Source organism: Phodopus roborovskii, unplaced genomic scaffold, assembly GCF_943737965.1.
Source record: "Phodopus roborovskii unplaced genomic scaffold, PHOROB, whole genome shotgun sequence".
Classification (NCBI taxonomy): Eukaryota; Metazoa; Chordata; class Mammalia; order Rodentia; family Cricetidae; genus Phodopus; species Phodopus roborovskii.
In genome coordinates, this window is record NW_026125397.1 from 1,481,800 (window position 1) to 1,505,216 (window position 23,417).

At 42.4% G+C, this 23,417-nt stretch overlaps 1 protein-coding gene across 9 annotated transcripts in view; it reads left to right on the plus strand.

Moving 5' to 3' along the window:
* Positions 1–23,417, plus strand: part of Nhsl1 (NHS like 1) — a 208,719-nt gene that overhangs the window by 136,533 nt on the left and 48,769 nt on the right. For 7 of the 9 annotated variants that reach the window (XM_051175333.1, XM_051175334.1, XM_051175336.1 and 4 more), the window contains exon 2: positions 8,046–8,198. In XM_051175333.1, the coding sequence (XP_051031290.1) occupies positions 8,046–8,198 (153 nt within the window). Of the gene's footprint in view, positions 1–5,083; positions 5,248–8,045; positions 8,199–23,417 lie in introns of those variants that run through there. The other 2 variants (XM_051175338.1, XM_051175340.1) reach the window with 1 other exon arrangement.

Below are 23,417 nucleotides of genomic sequence, written 5' to 3' on the forward strand. Positions count from 1 at the left end.
AAGTTACTTCTCCCTGAATAAACATCTATTCGGCCTATTTGTTTACCCTGATCCTTATTTAACCGCAATAGATGACATTGTATAGGAGCTCAGAAACCTTCAGATTTTGGATCACTTAGTGTTGGATATATTCAGAATTAAGGATGTAGAGAGGGTATATGCTGCAAACATAGGCTGATAAGCATTGTGAAGAAACTTAGCTGCAAATGACTAGCTGATCCTACCTTTTAGCGTGGATTGTGGCACACATAGAAGTGCCATGCAGCCCCTGGTGGCAGGCAAGGGCCTGTGGGTGTGCTCTTGTCCAGGCCTATGTGTTCCTCCCTCCCCATTGTCCCTTGAGCCTCCACTCAGAAGGTGCAGACCTGTCTAGTGACAGCACCCTCCCTTCACTTCTTCACTGAGACTGTCTCTTCCCTTGTCTCAGCTGTCCGGTGTAAATAAACTAGGGATCCCCCTTCATCATTTTCATTAGGAACTTCCTGCCCACCTCCCTCCTCCTGGGCTTACTCATTGTTACTACCGGTTTTTTTTATCTTTTGGGGTGTGGCTTCCTGTCTTCTCCACTGGACTGTGACCATCCCCCCCCCCCAGGCAATCAAATCTAGGGCCTGGTAGCCATTCCAGGTACACGCCTAACTGCTGAGCTATATCTGTTGACTTTTACTTTATGACCAGGTCTCCTTGTGTAGCCTAGGATGGCCTTGATTTGAGTGATTCTCTTGCTTTCCCCTGACAAATGCTGGGATTACAGGCTTGTGCACTCTGTAGTCATGAGTGACCCACTTTTATCCTGGACATCTAACACAAGGAAACTAGTAAGTGCTTGGCATAAAACTGTTAAAATACTGAGCATAAACCCCTGCCATAGTGAAGGTTTTTTAACTGGTGTATTGGCGGTACTTACCTGTGGAAGTGATAAAATGATGCCCCAAAGGAAATTTGTTGCTAGCAAAGATGCTCTCGCCTTTGTTCAGACTGTAATGAACTTGAACTCATAGGCTCATAAGCCCTCTGCCTTCTGTGTAGCAGAAAAATAGAGACATATATCACTATATATATGTCTTTATTTATTTTGATTTTTCAAGATGGGTTTCTCTATGTAGTCCTGGCTATTCTAGAACTCACTTTGTTGAGTAGGCTGACCTGGAACTCACAGAAATCTGTCTGCCTCTGATGGGATAAAAGACATGTGCCACCACTTGGCTAAGAAAAGTCTTTAAATGTGACATTTACTACTAATAAGATTTTATTAATGTGAAAGAAATCAGGAAAGTTGGAACTTTTTTTTAAAAAACAGCATCTTGCATTTTTAAAGATTTATTTATTATATATGCAGTGTTGTATCTGCATGTCTGCCTACAGGCCAGGCACCAGATCTCTTTACAGATGGTTGTGAGCCACCATGTGGTTGCTGGGAATTGAACTCTGGTACTTTGGAAGAACAGGCAGTGCTTTTAACCACTGAGCCACCTCTCCAGCACTGAAAGTTGGAACTTTATAAGTAAGGATACATATTTCACAGCACAGTAATGGAAACAGAATTCCGAAATTCAGTACCAGAATAAGCTACCAAGATTATTGGAGGTTAGTGATTTAACCATTCAGCCATTACAGTTCAACCAGGATGTTTCATCCAATGTTGCAGCATAGGGGTTTGTTTTGTTTTTTAATTTACTTTGTGTGTGTGTGTGTGTGTGTGTGTGTGTGTGTGTAGGCCAGAGGTCAATGTTGTATGCCTTCTGCAATCATTTGTCACCTTACTTTTTCTGAAATAGGTCTCCCACTGAACCAGAAGTAGCCTGGCTGGTCAGTAAGCCCCAAGGATCCTGTCTCTGCTTATAGCTTATAGGTGTCCACTGCTGCATTTGCCCTTTTTCAGGGGATCTAGGGGATTGAACCCACATTCTTCAGGCTTGTGCAGCAAGCACCTTGTGGACTCAGCCAGCTCTTTAGCCTGGAAACTTTGAGAATTAGCATTTGTAGGTACTAGAAAAAGGTGCTGTGTGGGCATAAAGCAGAGGCGGTGGGTGTGGCAGTCGTTCCAGGATGAGTGCAAAGGTAATTGCTTGCCACTAAGCCTGACAATTTGAGTTTGATTCTTGGGACCCAGTGGTGGAAGGCGAGAACCAACGCTTGCACATTGTCCTGTGGCCTTCACACATGCATGCACAGGCACACACATGCATGTGCATGAACACATCACACACAAATACAAATTTAAAAATAAGCATAATTCCTTATTAAGCATGAGGCTACTTTGCTGATTCCTGAGATTTTTATTTGTGTGTTTAACAAACACAAATGCTAACCACACACCAAGAACTATTCCATAGAATCTATCAAAAAATTCTTAAGTTCTATATCAACCCTGCCATAGAGATGCTGTCCTCCCTCCACTAAACCACTGACCTAACCAAGGCCTGAAGTCTTGTTGAGTGAGCCGCTCCTGTCCTGGGACAGGAGGGTAGTGGTTGCAGAATTGAGATCTTCACTTTTGTGCTATTCTGTTAAGTTCAGAGTCTAGAATAGCCCAGGTGTTTTGCTGATACTGCTGTTAATTCAGCTTTATACAACTGGAATAGGAAGTGCCATAGAATCATGTATTTCCTGTTGAATGTCTAAATCAAACAACTTCATAATACTAGACATTTGCTTAAATAAATCATGGTGGGAAGGCATGCATCTTATATGGTAAACATACATCCCTGTTCTTAGGCTAATATATAAGAAGTAAAGTGCGTGATGGCGTTATTATTGGGGAATGCCTTATAATTAATAAAACTTGATGATTAATAAAATGTTTAATGCCAAACCATAACAGTGTGTTAACAGTTGACCAACCTGATAATTTATCTGCTTTATTGCCTGAAGAGGATTAAGTGCCCCTGGCTCCGGACTGGAAGCCTGCCTCTTGGCCCTGCTGGCTGGTGTGTAACAGAGAGGCTTATCTTCCCTAACTGTGGCTACTTAGCAACCAGGCAGTCTGAGAGAGGAGATGGCTCCATTCTTCTTGCAGTCCATTTCCTAGGAAGGGGAGGAGTACTTGTTTAACTGGTCCTGGGGGATTGGAGATTTGTACGCCCACCCACCTGCTTTGAAAATGAGAGCCAATGGGATTTACCTTTGAGTTCTGTTTATTGCCATCTTCTCAAGACTGTACACAAACATCATTATTTCAGTGAGGACCACCCTGACTTGTTTAAAATCCACCCAGACCCGTCCACCTTCCTCCCTTCCCATCCTCATTTGTCCACATTGCTCAACTTTTCTTTTGCCCACTGAATTTACCACTCTCTGATCTGCCAGATAATACAAGCCCCGTGAGAGAGGCACATAGTAGGCTAGCAATACTTATCTGTTTAATGAATGTACCTGTGTTTGCATGTCATTCCTATGTACACAAAAAGCTGTGTGTTGTCCAGCATTGAGTGTATTCAAGGTTTGTTCTCCTGAACCATTTTTACTTTTAGCTGGAAAGTTGTTTCTGAACTTCAGAGTGATGTTGAATAGGATTGCTTCTTTATGGGACTCTTCCTGTCTGTAATGCAATGCACAGAGCAAGGTCTCAGTCACTGATAAGTCTGGAGAGGGACTTTGCTCTCAGTGAGCTTGCAATTTGAATTACCATCTTGGTTGTTATGCATTTGCCATCTAGCACTTTGGAGACTTTTAAGTTGAAGCCCTGTAAAAGACAAAAGAACACACATCCTAATTTCTCTGTGTGTGACGATGTGCTAGTTTTCTTTGGGTTTTGTTTTTTTGCTTTTGTTGTTTAGCCACAGGCTAAAAGCATGAGAAACTTTGAGGTGCCATCATCTCCAAGCTTTCCCTAGGGGGAGCCCCTTCTATAAACTGCTATTCTTTGACTTTAGAGCCTTTGTTATAAAGTGAATGTTTTGAATTAGGGGATTATTACATTTTTCCATTCAGTTACAAGGCTGGCCCCAAGCTATGAACTAAGAGGTCCCTTAAATGGCTTCCCAGACTGTTCTGTGTGCAGTGGGGTGAGATGGGAGGTGTTTTTCCTGTGTTCTCCCTCAGTTCCTGATCTCTTAAGTTTTTCACGTCTATCTCTTTCCCATTGGGTTGTATTTTTCTAACAGTGCCTTGATTTCCCTCCAGTTACATTTGTTTTTCCTCAGTCCAGAGCTTAGCACATTTGTGCTAAAGAGTAATCCAAATAATGTTTGTTCAAAACTACTACCCAGTAAAGCTGTGTGGAATTGCTAGAACCAGGCTGTTAGGTAATATTGCATTTTAAAGAGACTCGAGTGATTCGGGTAATGTGTCTAATTTCTTCTTTAGAGTGGGGAAGTTAAGGGTTTTGTTTGTTTGTTTGTTTGTTTTAAGAGTTGTGCCAGCTAGATGCAAATGAGATTACACTTCCCAAGACACAGTGCTGAATGTAATAACTAGCAGGGGTGAGAAGACAGGGCACTCTCATTTGCATAAAATGCCACTGAGTCATTCGAAAAGCTCCCTGGTGATTCTCTTCTAGAGTCTTGCTGCTTATGGAAGTTCTGTTGGTCTGGGAGGCAGAGCTGGGGGGCGTGGTTGGGAAACAAAGGTTAGTTCATTTTCCCTGTATCAGTTCACATCCCTTGCTCCCAGAGTGGGCCAGAAAGTCACAGAATCAACTCGGGGTTGCATTCAGACTCACTAGATCCTGTAAAAACAAACAAACAAACAAACATCCAATCTGGATGTGCACGGTGGCCTTGTGAAAACTTGGGACCTATTTCTTTCATCGTGATGTGACTTCCAGAAAGCAAAACCTGCCTTCTATGTGTGGACAGCGAAGACCGGAGACCGACAGGAGAAAATTATGGTGTGTGAGGAGGAAATGGAATGAATGGGCAGCCAGGCGGAGAGCCTGCACAGTGCTTATGCAAATGAAGACTGTGATTGGTTTTCTCTTTCCTGTTGTCACGGGCTGCTCCTAGCCTTACAGATCAGGTTTCAGTGGGAGTTTTTCTGGTTCAAGGGCTGCTAATGGTTTGTAACCACCTGACTATAAACTTGACCTCAGAGTTACAGCAGCTTAGGGAGACAGATGTCGAAGGACTGCAACCTGATGAGAAAAGTTAGGATCTGGGACTGTGGAGCACAGTTTGCCACCGACCTACGGGACCCAGCTTTTAAAGTGACTTGGAATTCTGAACCTATGTAGGTGCTGCAAAAAGAAAATGGTGGTCTTCATGAATGCAAAGATTAAATCTTTCTTTAAACGTTTCAAGAAGAAAAGTAAGTTCTCTCTCTCTCTCTCTCTCTCTCTCTCTCTCTCTCTCTCTCTCTCTCTCTCTGTGTGTGTGTGTGTGTGTGTGTGTGTGTGTGTGTGTGTGTCCGTCCTCCTGAGTGCTGAAATCACAGTGAAAGAGCATAATAGCCTTGAATTAATCTCCACTGTATACCAGGTCACTGCAGTGCCTTGGACAGTGTTATGTGACCTTGTTCTGTCTTATTTATTTATGTTTGGGGTTTTAAGTGACTTCATTTCTCTTATACTTCTCAGAAGAAGCCCTTTAAGGAAGGGGAAGGTCTTTGTGTTGACCCTTTGCCTTGATATACAGTGTGTGGTTTCTGGGCATTCAGCTGGCTGAGTGGCTGAGGTAAGGAGTCTATGTGTAATGTGTCACATAGTTGTAGTGGGGATGATCCTCTAAAGCCCCCTGATACTCTCTGTTATGGATTACAGAGCCCGAGGACAAACCGTCTAGACGGATCAGTGACTGCCGTAAAGCAGAGAGCTTTTGTGTTATGGCTTCATTCTGTACTTCCTGTCAGTTTAAATTTTCTTAATCTAGGTGCTTCTTCATTCCCGTGAAAATTTAATTTTACAGTGACATGGTTTTTTTTTTTTTTCTTCTATTAACTTATTTCAGTGTGGATTTGTGTTGCCTTTTTGATCAGTGACATGACCTGGATAAATGTGTGACTCGAGGTGGGATGGGGTGGGGTGGGGTGGGGTGGGGTGGGTGTTTCTCTGCTAACAAACATTGGAGAAGGAGACAAAGAACAGCACTCCGGGTTCATTTTCTGCATTTCTCTAGCTTGAAGCCTGTCTGCCCAGGGACTGATACAAATCTGCCCTGGCAGGAGGCAGGTAGAGTAGGGAAGAGGCAAGGACTTTTTCAGAGGAGCCTGTTTGTGTCTGTGCCCTGGGGCTGATGGTACAATTCCAGGGGCTCAGATGCCATCACTTGGATTCAGTTAGTAATGAGCCATGAGGGAAAGTTTCCATTTTCTGTCTAAGGCAATTAAAATTTAAAAATAAATAGGCATTAGCAAAAACCATTGTAATGAATTCTGTGTGTACCTTGAGGTGCCTCTGGTTGCTTGGAGCTTTGTTCCTCTCTGAACCATACAGCAGAGTGAAGGCCATGTAGAACACTCTTCCAGTATGTAAAATAGCAGGGGACTAGTTTATAGACCCTTGTCAAACATTATAAGTGGAAAACAGCATTTCTGTTTTTAACTTTGTGTCTGGTTCTCATGAGGTGTTTATTACCATTGAACAATTTATGGAGAAAGTATCTCCTTAACTCTTCTCAGATCCATAGACTTTTAAAATGTGATAGCTATAGGAAAAATTGCTAGGAGGGTCACAGGGTGTGGGAGCCAGGCTAAGGCACAGTTCTTCTGTGGGAATAGTTCTGGGGACTTGTTCAGGATCCTTGTCTCTCTCTCAGTCTTGCATTATACAGGTTATTTGGTGAGCAACTTTAGCCCTTTGGGGCTCTACTGTAGTCCTAGGCCCTGTGCTGTAGTAGGTATGTTTAATGTTAAATATGTGCAGGCAGAGTCACTAGTCCATTTTGTTTTTCATGTTCCTTTGAGATTGTGTTTTATGATCTAGTTCCCAGGCATCCATTCTGTTGTTCCGGGCTACTCTCTGTTGTAGGGCACTATCAGGGTAGCTTCTGACTCACAGTCTGCTAGCTCTGTGTGAGTTAGATTTAGCACCCTGGGTAGATGCCCAGTCTGGGGGCTTCCTTTTACATGTCTAGTCTTTCCTATGCATGAGTATGTGGCAGACATGTGGACATTGTTAAAGCATTGCTGATGAATGTGCCCCACTCAGGCTCCAGCATAGCTTGTGTTGTTGGGAAATATGGAACAAAAAGGTGTCTCAAGCCCTAGTAGGAGTGTAAGAGAACTACCTTAGAGGTTCATCTTGTGCTCAGCGTGCCTGTTATTCACCTCCCACCAAGGCTTTGAACTTTTCTTTTTGTATTGGAAAAATTTAATTGAATTGGTTTGTGTTGGATAAAGTCAATTACATTGGACATTTAAAAAGTTACTATGGAAGTGTCCCATGAAAGCATACATGAGAGAATTTTATAGTGCAGATGGTGTTCAAACTGAATACACTTGTTTTGAATTTTTGACTTGTGCTTGTAACAGTGGTGTTTTTTAAGTTTTGCAGCAGAAGAGAGATGTCTGGTCCCAACCTCATGGTGGGGAATTTGTTCCTGGTTTGTTTAATGTTGTAGCAGTATTGTACAGTTGGAAAACTTGGGTTTGTGGTGTGTGGGTAAGGAGGAATGAGAGCTCTCTGTCAATTTTGTCTATCATTCTTCTAACACAGGATCTGGAGGAGCTATGGTTTTGGGAAGCGGGAGCTGAGCAAACATGTCTATGCACATACTGTGTGGTAGCTGGGCAGTTGGTACCTTTTCTTTACAGATGCTGCTCGGTGGATTGCCAAGACCACTAGAGCCTGAGTTGAAAATCCCCCCTCCCCCCAAAAGTTATTTCCCTTGTTCCTGGTGGCTTCTTACCTTCGGGTATGTTAAATATCACAGTCTTATCTTTCCCTTGGTGATTTTGAAGTAGGGTCTCACTTAGTATACTCCAGGCTGGCCTGGAACCCACTATGTAACTCAGGCTGGCCTTGAACTTCTGGCAATCCTCCTGCCTCAGCCTTCCCAATTGTTGAGACTAAAGGCATGTGTTACCATGCCTGGTGGCTGAGACCCCATCTTAATGTAACAAATTCAGGGTCAACCGCTGACATGTGTATTTGTTCTTTTTCTCTGTAGCGGTTTCCAACCTAGACGAGGAGAGTCGATGGACTGTCCACTACACAGCACCATGGCATCAGCAGGAGAATGTTTTCCTTCCCACTACAAGACCCCCCTGTGTTGAAGACCTGCACCGCCAAGCCAAGCTCAACCTCAAATCAGTGCTGAGGGGTAAGGCAGCCATCTCTCTGGGCTTGTTCGGCTTAATTGCTAATTGTTAAGAACATCTATTTAATCACAGTCTGTAAAAGACACTGAATGTCTCCATAAATACAAGCTTACATATTACTAAAAGCTTCTGGTCCCTGGAAGACCCTGTGTTTTTACTGACTTGCACATTTGCCTTCAAAGAAGCTAATGCTGCTTAGAAACCCCTCCGGATGTCTGAATCACCAGCATTAATATAATCCAAATAAAGTAAACTTGCTCTAAAGTGGTGGAGGGGAGTGGCCACTGCCTCTTAAAGCTGTTTTTTTTTTTTTTTTTTTTGTATTGAAAGCAAAATTTGCTAAAGCTGGTGCTTTTAATGGTTTGTTCTGCTTCATTCACATTAGAAAGCAGAATGGAGGTGTGATATGTAGACTTTGATGTGATGCTAAATAGTTGAGGTATCAGAACTTGGGTAATGCCCAGCAGGGCCATTCTGACCATACATTCTATTGGCAGTGGCTGCTAGGAAGTATAAGAGGTGTGAATTCCTACAGCTAGTGCAAGATTCTCGCTTTAATTATTGATGTTGAAAACAGTAAATGAGCAGTGAAAGTATCTCTGCAAAGATGATAGAGTTGGGAGGCCAGGGGATTCTTCCAAGGAAAAGGATCAACTTGGAAAATAGAGACTTTGTAATAAAACAACACACCAAAGTTCTTTGCCTATGGCAGACTGTTCCTATCAGATCTCTCTTACATTTGGGACACAAATAAACCAAAGAAGTATTTGTGGTTTACTTGGCATTTAATGAAATTGGGCATCGTTTCTATTATCCGCTATGGAAGACTTGAGTCTTGAACAGTTCTGTCATTGATTCAAGGAGAAAGCACCATCAGGAACCTCTGGCTTTACGAGAATTTTTACTGATGTATTGGTCATTTACTAAGTGATTTATTATTTAATGCCTTAGCACAATGATACTAGTGCATGCCTACTAAACAGTTTATTACAATACCAGAAACTAGTCCAAGCTCACTGAATGTCTCATCTCATTTAATCTTCAGAGTTATCCTACAATTGCTCTCACTGCACCTAGATGAAGGATAATTCACAAAAGCATACTTGCCTGTCACTTTAAAGTCAGTTGCAACAATCAGGACTTTAACGTGGACCTCCTGCAGCGTTAATAGCTATTTGTTGAGAATCAGTTGTTCTGAAGGAAGTGTAGAATATGAAGGTGGGACCCTAAGTATCCTGAATTTATATTTTGTAGTACAAATCACACCATGAAAAATACACAGGAGATATGCCAAAACAAACAAACAAACAAAAAAAAAACTGCTCTATGGGAATGAAAAAACAAAAAAAACCTAGATAATTTCTACTAAGAGGCAGTCAGATAACAATCAATAGATTCACTATAAAATTACTGCTGTTTTGTCTTCCTTTAATTACTTTTGCATCTATCATCTATATTTACTTACTTATCTACCTACATATATACATATACGTGCCACAGCAGATATATGTATGTCAAAGGGCAACTTGGTACTTTGTGGGAGTCAGTTCTTCCTAGGAATCAAAACTCAGGTCCTTAGATTTAGTGACAAACACCTTTCCCTGCTGAACCATCTTGCCACTCCCTGACCCCTTTAATTTTTATAATATGTAGCTTATCTTGAGTGTCTCAGAGTATCTTGTTTTAGACTTTAAAACGTAGGGCATTATCAGGTTCTGTTTTTCATTAAGCTGGGGTAACTTCCATGTTTAATGGCAACAGTTTTGGAGGAGAAGAGCGGCATCCATTTGTTCATTTATATGGCCTTGCAGTTGTACTTTGAGCTCCATCAACTTCATGACACCGATTGCTTTGTGTCCTTGAATCCAACCATAGTCAAGAACATTCAGTCGCCAGCGACTCCTCTCTAGTCAGCTTTAGCAGGCGACAACTCTACTTACATAGCTCTCCTGCCTCCATCAGATAATTAATGAGAAGGTGGCATGGTTCCCAGGACAAATCCTCGAGGCAGTGCCTCTCACATCACTCTGCCCAGCTCCTGAGCAGTCAAGCAATGGCATGGGCTGGCTTGTAGAAAGCTCCTCTGTGAATGTGTACGTGAGTCTCAGTATTCAGGCTCTCCTGCTTTTTGATCAGTCTCTGGGAAACTGGGCCTCATTCTGGAGTCCATGTATTTTCAAGTCCCACATCAGGGCTTTCCTTCCCTTAGAAGACTGAGCATCTACCTGTGGATGCTTCAGTCCCCACTGGAGATGCCACCACCACCGGTTTCCCAGAAGTTGAATTTTATTTTGAAAAGATAATTTCAAGATAGTTTTTGTAATTGTTTTAATGCCCTCAACAGTTCCATCAAATAGGTATTCTAGTCATAAAATTAATAACTTTGGAAAAGTTCTGGGACTCAAGTCTGGATTTTCACTCTCTTTTGAAGTTTTGAATATGGTTTTGTGAGCTGATGGGTAGGATGAAACTGGAAAGAACTTCTGAGTTCTGTTCGGTATGTGCTTCTGATCACTTGGGGTTCACACCGAACGTCATGGCTCACTTCCCCCACATCATCTCAGCAAACAGAGAGAGCTACAAGAAGTGTATCCATTGTCTCCACACAAGTGAAGATTCAGGACAGCCGGGAACACTAGTGATGTTCCTGAGTATCTCCACATATACTGTTAAGACCTGACATTGTATTAGTTATCACTTGAAGTCAATTCTCCCTGAAAATTTTTGCTCAAAAATTTAGAAAAGTAATTATCTCTAGTGTACAATCTATTTTGTTCCTCCTCCTAATCTCACAGTGACCTTGTCTTTAACATTTCTATTTTGTTAAATAGCACGCCTAAGAATTATTCCCCTCTCCTTACAGGAGAGGAAGCTAGGCTTGCCTAGTTTTAAGGACTACGAAGTGCACATGGAAATGGCACAGTGAGTACTAGAGAGAAACAAACACCAAGTGCAGACTTCTTAAAGTGACACGATAGTGCTTAGTGGCCTGTCCAGTAACCGAGGAAGGCACACATTTATTGGAAAGTATGCTATGCAAATGTTAGATTTAAATTGATGCTGAAGGGCAGGAAATAGACAGCATTAATAGATATTTGAATGTCAGTTCCGTACTTACTTGTTTGCTTGCTTATCTGTGTACTTCATTTTTGAGACAGCATCTTGCTCTGCTGCCTGGGCTGTCCCGGCATGTTTACCCTTCCAGCTAAAGCCTGCCCAGTGCTGGAATCATAAGCCTATACCACCATGCCCAGTGCTATGCCAGGAGTTTCAGAGTGAACAGATGAAGGTTCGAGGGTCTCCAGCATTAGGGGCTCAGGTTGCTGTCCTAACTACGCAGGCTTCTGCGAAGGTGAAGTATGGCAAGTGCATAGGAAAATCTGGAAAAAGAAAAGCATCAGTAGACCCTGCTCTCCCGTTCTCTGTCACTCTTCCAGGTGGTCTCTTGCTCTCACACTGCAAGGAGATTGGCCTTTCTCGATGTCCACTATGACACATAGCATGCCTGGAAGCAGGTGACCCCCCTGGACTGCTTCATTGTGCTGGAAATGTAGCAGAGGTCATCTGTAGTTATCTCTGGCCAGCTTGATAAAACAGTGGCCACACTTTTAGATCAAATGTTGTTTTTGATGTCAGGTCACTAGTGATTTAGGCCATGATTTACTACCGTTGAAGATACATGCGTGGTAACTTGAAAAACAATGGTTCCCAGAGGGAGTGGCATTATTAGGAGGCGTGTCCTTGTTGGAGTAGGAAGGTGAGGTCTCTCTCTCAAGCTGCACTCAGGGTGACAGTCAGTTGACTTCCTGTTGCCTGAAAGACGTAGCCCTCTCAGCTCCAGCACCACATCTGCCTGCATGCTTCCATGTTCCCCTTCATGATCATAATGGACTGAACCTCCCCCCAAATTAAATGTGTTCTTTATAAGAGTTGCCGTGGTCACAGCAACAGGACACCTAAGACAACATGTTACCTACATTTGAAAGTAATATTTCACTGTTTGGTTGGTTTCTTCTTGGAGCCTTTTTTTTTTTTTTTATTTACTTATTTTTATGTGTATGAATGGTTTGCCTACATGTATGTATGTGTATCATATGAATGTCTGGTGCTTATGCAGGCCAGGAGAGGGTGTTAGAGTCCCTGGAGCTGGAGTTACAGACTGTTGTAAGTCATTATGTGGGGGGTGCTGGGAATAGATCTGTGGAGCCATCTTTCCAGCCTCTGTAGTTTGGTTTGTCAAGACATCTGGCTTACAGAGAAGAGTGAAATTGTGAAGATGGATCTGTTAACTGAAGATTTCACTTAACATTTCACTAAATTTCCAGAAAATTCCACCCTTTTATCTCTGTAACTACATGAACCTTCATGATGTTGTTGGAGACAGCTTTGATGAAAGATAACCCCTTTATAACACATTTTATCTGCACAGCCTTTTTCTAGGAAGAGTCCCAGTTGAGTGGGAAGGGGGAATCGGAAGCTAGGAATCGGCACCAAGAGAGGGTCCTTGTTTGTTTCTCTAGAGTTTGCAGACTTCATTTGACAATAATGAGTATATTAAAGGCTGAAATAAAGACATCATGTTTAGTCTCCAAAAAGCTCAACTTAGGAGAGATAAATATGGTTTTCACAGTATGTTTAACAGACAATTTAGTCACTGTATCTGTGTACACTGCTGCCTGAATTAGTTCACAGAGCATCTGCTGTTGGTATCAGGAATGTTCTTGTAGTCACAGTTCCTTGCTGAGAAATACATTTTAGCAGGTCAGCTTGCTCCATGGCTACAGGTACAGGCTCGCACTTCAGCCAGGTATAGAAGTATGAGCACAGTGTGGGGGAGTATTGAATTTGGCCCGTGTGCCTTTCAAATCAAACTTATGTTCATTACATCTGAAAGGACAGAGTTGTAGATTTACAATGTGAGATAGAGACCTCCTTCCTCAGATAATTGGAAATAAGTGTGTGTATTCGCATGTCAGCTTGTCTGATGTTCAACATGGGATACGTTTCTGCAAATTATGAAGCAGGTTTCTAATAGGGCTAGCCAGGTTTCTGCATCCAGTCTTTTCTCTGGACCCGATGAGGAAGATCAACTGTTGAATCCATCTTCTTTGGGCAAATGGGTCTCTGAGACCTCACAGATATGCTTTGTGTCTTGGGCAGTAGATTTTTGTCCTGGAGATCCTGTGACTGGCAGGTTTGAAGGTGTGACTTTGTAGGCATTGATTGAGCACTCATACTCTTAGAATAATACATCTGCCCAGCACCTGTAGGTGGGCTCCAGAGGAGTGCCTACCTACTTGTGCTAACTACATTGAGTTCTTTATCTTTTATTTTTCTTTCATTTTTTAAAAAAAAATTAGGACATGGGCTGGTGAGATGGCCCAGCAGTTAAGAACATATATAGTTCTTCTAAGAGGATTTCAGTTTAGTTTCCGTCACCTGCATGGGGTAGCTCACAACTGACTGCAATTCCAGCTTCAAGAGATGTAACACCTTCTTCTGGCCTCCACCAGGACTATATGCATATGCACCCCTCACATACTCACAATTTTAAAAATAATAAAATTAAAAATATAATATAATGTAAAACAGGTACAGCTTGACAAATAATTTTAAAACAAATATCTAACCATTCCTAAGTTGAGAAAAAATAGAATACCAGCTAAAATGTAGAAGTCCCTGTTCTTGTTTTCCAAGAGAAGTCTGAATTCAAATGGAATGTGCTTAAGTCACATTTATCCTCCAGTCCTGACATGTACACTGGACATACAGTTTTGGAGCTTATTTCTTCAGTTAAGTTTCCTTTTTCCATTTCATCTATAAATGTCATAATATCTATTTTTATAAGGATAAAATGAACTTCAATATTTAAAAAGATCTCAAAGTACTGCCCCATAGCGTTTGTGGAAGGAGGGGTGTATTTTAATTTAGTGTGGAGGCACATGGATACAACGGAGTAGAACACAAGTCTCTTTCTGAAATGGCTGCCATGTTTTAGTTGGTACTTTCCCTGAATGCTCTAATCCCATCATGAACTATGGGAGGAGGAGGAGAGAGGAATAGAACAAGGAGCAATGTAAGGTGCCAGGGAAAGCCATAGGCATGATGCTATGATTCTTTGTCATCGCATTCCCTAGCAGCTTCTGGATGACACCTACAGTAGAGAGCTGGGAGGAAGCTGTGGGTCCTCTGGCCAGCCATCTCTTGCATTCTGTAGACAGACAAAACAAAGCCCTGAGAAGCTGAGGGATATCCATTCTGCAGGCCTACTCGGATCTCAGACCCCTAGGCATCCTGAGGAGACTTGTTCTTTTGGTGCCTCTTTAGCTGCTGCCAACTTCCTTTGAGTTCACAAGGACAGGGCTCACTCAGGGAGTTTAATGGTCCAGGATGGACTTGGTTTCTGGAGGTAGTTCATTGAGGAGAATCCAATGAGCTCATTTTTGCCCAAGGTAGCTTCAGGGTTGTTCCTGGAATCTTCTCTTAGCATTCAAATTAGTGCAGGGGAAACAAAGAAGCACTGTGTGATGTCAGGTGTGACCAGCACATCTTAATGCCATCTGGTGCTTGGTTTTGGGGTTACATTAGGCTCTAGTACCTCAATAGACTTAAAATATATGAAGTATAGGTTAGAAGGGGAAATGATAAAAACTTGGAAATGATAGGTAAATGACAACCACTTGTAGCTGTTACTTTGGCTCGCTTCTGACTTCCTGCAGAATGTATATATGTCAAAAAAAGCAGGGTGTTACTAACTAAGGAAAAAGTGGGTTAAGTTCTTATGGGCAAGAAATATTAAATTGCATTCAAATTCACTTTCTAGCTCCTTTTTTTTTTTTTTTTTTTTTAAGATAGCCTAGCATGGCCCTGTAGTCTAGGCTACCTCAAATCATAGTGAACCCCCTGTCTATATAGTTCAGGATAGTCTCAAAGCCATAGTGAACCTCCTGTCTCAGCTGCCTGAGTGCTGGGATTTCAAGGATACAATACCGTGCCTGGCTCCCATTTTCTAGTTTAAGCAAAAAAAAAAAAAAAAAAAAAAAAAAAAAAAAAAATAGGCATAGAATTGGGTCAGAGGGGGCCATAGAATATTAGTCAGAAAAAAAACCAATGAATGCAGAGATCCAGCTGTCTTATTTCCCTCAACTACAGCAGCATTGGGTTGGAGTCTTTCTCCGTGGTCAGCAGGTGCTCCAGTAACTGAGATGGGGGACCAGAGTTCTGATCTCAGAATTGTTAGTACACAGTGGGTCATCTCGGGATCTTATCTCACATTTGTTCCGGGCTTCTGGAAAACAGCTTATAGTCTTATCTCTCTGTTTCTTTCTAAGCTGCAAAATTCCGATCAGCCTCAAATCTGGAAGGTGACATATGTGCATATTACTGGCACAGAGACATGCTAACTGCTGAGTCCAAGTCCTGACAAATCAGGTTGTCTAAAATCAAGTTTCTGTTGCCATAGAATTTTTTTGTGGGCAAGTCTTGCAAATGAGTCATTGGGCTGGATGTTGTAATGGAGCCAAAGATGAGTAACTGCTGTTTTCTTCCAGAGGCTCAAAACCAGACAGAGTGATAAGACTGCATGAATAACTAACTGGTACAAGGTTGACGATGGTGGTATTATTGAGCCTCACCCTACCTTTGGGTGTAGGCTTTAAAGCATAAACTTAATCATTCTTCTGCTTCATTTGAAATTCTTTTCTAGCTTCTGTTCAGATCTCTAATACCACAGTCAGTGTGAAGTGGTTCCTGCTATCTGTGTCCCTGTACCCAATCACCCTCTCTTTCATGGGCCTCTGACACTCTTCGTAAGGTCTTTACATTATAATTTCACAAGGGAGTTTGGTGAAGGTCTTTGCCTAGAATGCTGGGTTGCCCTCGCTGGCCCCCTCTACTGTGTGTTCCCATCTTTGCCCTTCTGAACCTTGGCCTCTCACACTCGGCTGCCTCCCACTGCCTCTCTTTGACAGGCCCATGGGTGTCTGAATCTCCACAGAGCTCTTCTGGTCTCGCCAGCAGCTCTTCGCGACTCTTCCTTATGTTCCCACAGAACCTTGTAGTTCTCTAGTCAAATAGCTTTAAGCCAGTGTTCACCCTCTAAAGCAAGACTTTTCGTAGCCAGAGTTTGTTGTGTGTCTCTCCAGCCCACAGTCCTGCACATGGTACTAGAAATGCTACTCCATTTCTGGAAGCCCCAAGCATCTATAACTTCAGAGAGTGGAGTCAAAGTCAATGAACAACTGTGGCTGGGGAAGCGACTAGAGTGGGAATGAGGCTTGTGGTAGGGGTTTCAACTTGGGAAGCCTAATTGTTTTTATGTTTAGAGGTCTGTAGTGGCAGAAGGTGCCAGAAAACAGCTGGGGAAGGAGAAAGTCAGCAGGACAGGACGGTCATCCTGGTGCATATGGACAGGACTTTGGATCAGTCACTAGGAAACCATTGGTGACCTTTGAAAGAGCAGTTGAAAGGCAGTGAGTCGGGGAGCAAAGTATAGTACCAGAGGTGTGACCTGTGTCTTCTTAGGGAACTGGAGAAGCACGGATTGGGTTGGAGCCTGAAGTCACGTGGTTCCCTTAAGGGAGGCCCCGGAGGCCTGGTGGAAATATGGTTCCTCTGTATTGTTAGCCCTGTGGTGAAAAGTATGACTTCAGGTGGCGATCCTGTGCCCAGTGCTTGCCAATTTAGTTAGGTTGACTTTTTAAAGGACAAGATTATACAACTGAAAGCCATTCCTCCTTTTTAAAAATGTGTTTGGCATTCAGTAGGCTTGGAGTTTCCACTTCTAGGGGAAAATATTTGAAAGAAAGGCTTAAATACCTTACTAAGAAATAGGATTGGAGACAAAACTGTGAGGTTAAGAGATGGACACTGTGAAGAGAGCAGGCCAGTTAATGCTGGACTTGATGTGTTCCGGTAACTGCTTCATACACAGTGATGTTAATGAGTGCTTTCCTTGGCGTAACCTTTGAGAAGGAAGTCAGGGGCTGGCAAAGTGAAGACTCATTGCTTTTCGGTGTTCTTTCAGACAGGTAAAAGGGGACTCCCTTCCCCCATCTTTAACCCCCATCTTTACCAACACACAAAAGATAGACCCGAGAGTACAGCCCTTCAGATGATCCAGGTCTTAACAAAGCGCCATGGTTTGTTTAAACAAAGGCTTTTTGTTTTGTTTTTGTGTCCACAGCCAGTCTGCTGTCTCAGCAATTCTATTTTCACTACTGATAAAGTAACTCGAGTGGCCTCTGTGCTTCAGCCGCTGTGCTAGAAAAATGCTACATTGAAGGTCCCTAGATAAGAGCTGCCATGGCTCCCGGTACAGTCAAGGCTCTAGTGTTGGCGGGGGAATCTCGGTGGGCTACTTGATATTGAGTGACCTCGCTGATGCTCCTCAGCTGCCTAGACAGTTGTCCCGATTCTACTGTGAAAGGAGATTGCCCCACTGTGACTTCTCTGGCTGTGCTTCGCTAGGACTCCTCACTTTCACACACTCACATTCATCATGGGCGCCAGCCAGGAGGCTTCCGCCACCATTTCAATTAGGTTCCGTTCTGCAAGCCTTCTTAAATTAATTTGGGGATGTGAAGAGAAGAGGTTGTAGAAGTTGGCTTTCTGTGATGGCATATGACATTTGAATAGTAATGCTTTTGATGGTGTGTTGAGAAAAAAAGCTGAGGATTCGTGGCTTAGGTATTGCTATTTACTTACTAAGGTCCCTTGTCCACCTCATTAACTATAAAGGGAGATATTAATCAGAATGGCTTTAAAAGCTCCTTTATTGCAACATACTGTTTTCATATATGGAATCTGAATTTAAAATTACATATGGATATATGTGTATGCACATACACACTTAACTATATATGTATATACAATTGTTTGTATACCTGGAATTGCTTGTGATGTTTAATGTCAGTGAGGGTGACATTGGTCCCAGCTCACAAGATAAACAATGTGTGCTAACACATTAGTCAGCAAACTTACTTCCATTTGGCGGTCTTTCTGCGACCACTACCTCCCCTGTCTTAGTCTGTATTTTGTTGAATGTGCTGTATAAATTAAAATGAGAAGTCACTTGGAATTGGATGAAAATATGTTTTGGTCTGTCTGCTTTAGCAGGAAAACCTGTCTATTTGAATGATGTCATTCTGTCATCTTCTTCTCTCCTATTTTATTCTTCCCCCAGACTGATTGTGGTGCTTTCTCCAGGAATGTAGTTTTCCTGGGACATCTGTTCTGGATGGCCAGAAAGCTTGTGGGAATTGCAGTTAGCTTTTTAATTTTAGCATCTGGGTGGTTGGTGTGTTGATTGTTCCTCACTGTGACAAAATACATGAATTAAAAGACTTAACTACGTGGGGGTGATATTTTAGCTCAGGGTTTTAGAGGGTTCAGTCCTTGACTGGATAACTGTTTTTTCTTTCTAGGCCAGTAGTAAGGCTGAGCATTTTGGTGACAGGGCATTTGGAGCAGGCTGCTCACCTCCCAGTTTGGAGAAGCAAGGAGAGAGAATGAGGCTGGCAACAAGCTATGTCCTTCAGTGGACATCTCTAGTGACCTGCCTCCTCCAATCAGGCCCATCTTTCATAATTTCTACCACTTAATCTGTCCATTCAGTTATGAACCCATCAGTCTTTGGGGACATTTCATTTCTAAACTACTAGAAGAGTCCTGGAATTCTACTGAGACTCAGTTCCTGACTGAGCACTGCCACTGCCTCATCCCACCTGTTTGTCCTCTCTTACTCTGAGCTTTGAAAGGGTCCATTTACTAGGAGGTCAGTAAATTCTATATTGAGCCATATCCCAACTTATACCCTTAACTACCCCTGAAATGTGAAGTGTCCTTAAACACTGATGACTTAGACTATGTCAACTGGACAGGCAGACCGTATGCCTTGGGTAAACTAGGACAGAAAGTATGCTCAAGGATAATGTGTGATGAGTGATGGGGCCAGCCCCTCTGTTGATATTATAGCCAGTGCCCTTTTTCAGGGTACCAGGTGAATACAGAAAGTCATCCATTTTATATCTCACTAGGTACCTACTGTATACCCACATTGAATGAGTTCACTCAGGGCTTAGAGATCTTAGGAAAACCTTGATATTTCCATTTTAGGACATGGGAAGCCACTGGAGAAATTGGAACTCAAGTGTCACGTAATCTGACTCTTTGTTGTGGGGCTCCCTTTAGCCCCATGCTGAAGGTTTGTAGATAGGAAATAGGAAATAGTTTTTAGGTAAGGGATGGAAAGAGCCTGCAGGAAGCTGCCCCTGTGTTTGGAGTTGAAATACAAGTTAAGATTACCAAACATTTTAAGGACATCTTGACGTGTAAAACACCTTTGTAAATAGCAAAAATTAAGGCCTTTCTTGAAACAAAACAGTTAGGAAATAAAAGTAGATACCAGATACAACGTTCCTTTCCCCTCGCCGGTCTGTAGCCTGTTAGCAGAATTCAGCTTCAACCTGTCTTCCCGCTAAGTTACTGTCTACTGAGAGACTTAATGAATGAACATCAAGCACAACCTCTCTCCTTTTGGAACTTTTAAAAATGGTGTGTGTGTGTGTGTGTGTGTGTGTGTGTGTGTGTGTCTGCACGCACTTGCACATGCTCTGGGCATGGACAATCTTGCCACCCTCTCCCCCTTTAAAATAATTTTTTACATTGAAATATTCATGAAGTCTCCAACTATAAAAATTCTGTTCTCCTCTTTAGTGTGTGTGTGGCGGGGGGGAGGGTCCCTGCTTGATACCTCCTCCAAGTAGAGAAGGCCTCATTTACTTTTGCCCTCACCTAAGTGGCGTCACACCAGCCACCTTTAATTTTGTAGAAGTTGTCTGCCTCTGAACTTTGCTCTCATATGGTGGGCTTGTTAGAAATGAAAGGTCTTGGGCTCTGCTCCAGACCTACTGAGTATTGGGGGTATACCTGACAGTGCCTTAATAAGCCCTCCTGGGGATTCCGAGGGACCTTCATCTGGAGAAATACTGTCCAAGTTAGGGGAACTTAGTTAAACAGCTGAGTTTTATGTATCTTGAAGATCGGGAAGAAACCCTCTGCCCTGCAGTGGTGACTTGGGAGCCTGGGCTTTTGTGTCTGCCTACTTAGCTGCTTTCTCTTAAGTTAACATGGCCTCAGATGTGGGAGAACAACATCCAGAGATTTACTAAGAAATGGGTCAAGGGGTTGTGGGGATGGCCTGTCACACAGAAATGATGACGTGGATTCACATCTCCAGCACATAGGTAAGAAGCCAGGCTCAGAGTTACACACCTGTAATCCCAGTGTTGGGGAGGCAGAGATAGCAGGACCCTGGGCCTTGCTGATTAACCAGGCTGGCCAAATTGGTTAGTAGGAGACTTGTCTCACAATGATATGGTGGAGAAGTGATTGAAGACACTTATGAGCTTCCAGCTTCCATGTGCACGTGTATTTACATATCAATGTAGACATATACTTGCATGATTTCCCCCAACACACACACACACACACACACACACACACACACACACACACAGAGCACCTGTCAGCAGAATCACAGACCCCATGGTGTGACGTGCCTCCTCCCAAATTTTCTCCTGGAGCAAAACTCTGGCAACTCTCCTCCAGTGTTAGACTCATTCCTGTCCTGAGTCCCCCCACCCTCCACCTTGACACTTGGGCCAGAGTTGCCTTCACTCAGGTTGGCTGGACTTTCTTCACCTAATATTAAGTAGATCTTCCCCTTGTTAAAACCATACATTTTTGCTTTGTCCTTTTGTGTTTTATGTTGCTTTGGATGCTGAGGATCGATGAAGTGATACTTGGTGAGAAACTGCAGGCAGTTGTAGGATAGCTCTGATTTGAGTACTTGGGATGCAACAGTGTGTTTTGATGCCATTGTTGTATATCCCTGTTTGGTTGCATAACAACTCTTACTTAAAAGTGTGGAAAAGAATGGTCATTAGTCCAACAGTAAACCAAAAGGATATGTTCATCCGAATTTGAATTAGCATTTAAAATTTCCATCATATTATCTAGAAAAAAAAATACCTATGGACAAGATTCATATTAAATCCACTAAATGAGTGAGTCACTTGAAAAATGCTGGCACATCTGTAGACTCTTAATTATCTTCAAGTTTGTTGTTGCTCCAAGACAATTTAAATACATTGAAGTTAATTACATTAAAGGATTTTTGGAAAATCCAAATGTATTTTTGGCAAATTCGTTGTCCGTATGGAATCAGTTAGATTTCCTTCTCTTTTACAATCTTGTCAAACCCAATAAATTAATGAAGTGAGAGGTCAGTTAAAAATTGTATTTAGTGTTGATTTTCATTAAGGAAACATGGTTTTGAATACTTACAAAGCATAACATTTAAGCACAGTCAGTTTTTCCTATGGGCTTCATCAAAAGCACATAGCTGAACTATTTTAGCTACATCATACCTGGCATAGCATTGGTCTGGAATTGATTTTGTTCTAGACCTAAATGTCTGTAGCCCATGCATTCTCAGTCCCCCAGGCCCCAGATGAAGATGCTCTGGTCCTAGGCCTTGCCATTCCTAATCTGATGAAAAGTACTGGGACAGAAATATAGAACCCTGGACTAGGACAAGCTTTGCACCTAGGCTTCCTGATACAGGAGAGAGATAAAATGCACACTCTCCCTTAATACACACACAAGTACTTTAAACACAAATCAAGTAATGACAGCAAAGGGCTTTCTGGTTTTTTTTTTTAATGTCAAGAGTCTTGGCTTTAAAATTCAGTGATCTGAAAAGAGGATGTTTTAGCTGCTGGCTCCTGGTCAGGCATTTTCACTGGAGCTATATGTTATGGCCGTTACCCTTGTAATTGACCCTGGAACTTGAGTCCTCCCAAAGTTTTATGACCTTGAATTCTATTAAATCTGAAAGATTTAATACTATTACAGAAAAACTATATTCGGATGTTAAAATAATGTGCGTCTGTGGGATCTAGGGTGGTGTTTTTAATCCCAGTGTTTCCCAACATCCCAAGGAATACATACATACATCCTCACTTGAACCACCCCTCCCCTGCACTGCCCTGGAAAGTGATAAACTAGAAAACTTGCTGGGTCCTTTTGGCTGTTTGGTTGCAAAGTCTTCTTTCATCATCTCTTTGTCTTTTTCACATGGTGTAGCAAGTCAGTTGACTCTGTGTGTGTGTGTTCTTTTAGCACTCACCCACTCAGAGACTAGAAAAGCTGTAACACAATAAATAAAAGACCCAGAGACAGATATATTGGGGTTCAAACTTCAAACTGAAGATCAGAGAAGCAAAGCAGCCAAGCCAGTAGATCTTACCTCTCCCCAGTTGCAATGGCAATCCAGCCTCCACAAATTCTCAGAGACCAAAGGCTGTGAATTTTTGTCTTTTCCTCCTCCTTATATTCCTTTCTCTGCCCAGCCATCTCCTCCTGTCTATACCTCCATAATGCTGGAATTAAGGCCGTGTCATCTCAAATGCTAAGATCACTTTTGTGTGAGCTGTTTCTTTTATGACTGGATCAATTTTGTGTAGTCAATGTGGTCCTGAACTAACAGAGATCTGTCCATCTCTTAATCCAGTCCTGGAATTAAAGGTGTGTACTGCCACTGCCTGGTCTCTATAGCTTGAGGCTGGCCTTGCTTCTGAATCCTCAGGCAAGCTTTAAGAAACCATAGATAATATAGCACCACAAAAAAGCAATCCCATTTTCTTCCCAATATGCATTCGATTTCTGTTTCCTCTTCTGTCCTGCACCAGCCAGCATCTTGCTTGAGGCAGGTTATACTTTTTTATTCAGTACCAGAGATGGAGCCTATGCCCTTGTGAATGCCGGCCTAAGTGTTGCACCACTGAGCCTCATCTTCAGTCCGAAGTCATAAGCATTTGCCATCTGTTGAAGTTGAAAACTTTCCCTTAGACTATTTCCAAGTCATTGTAAAAAAATATCAAGATAGTTCATTTATATTTACTTTATGTGCATTGGTGGTGTTTTTGTCTGCATGTATGCCTGTGTGAGCTATGTATGCCAGATCTTAAAGTTGTGAGCTACCATGTGGGAGCTAGGAATTGAACCCAGGTCCTCTAGAAGAGAAGTCAGTGCTCTTAATTACTGAGTCATCTTTCAAGCCCCAAGAAACTTTTTTTAAAATTTCTTGCATATTATGCTGTAGGTATGTCTGTGTACCATGTACATACATGGTCATGAGAAGGCCAGGAGTTACAAAT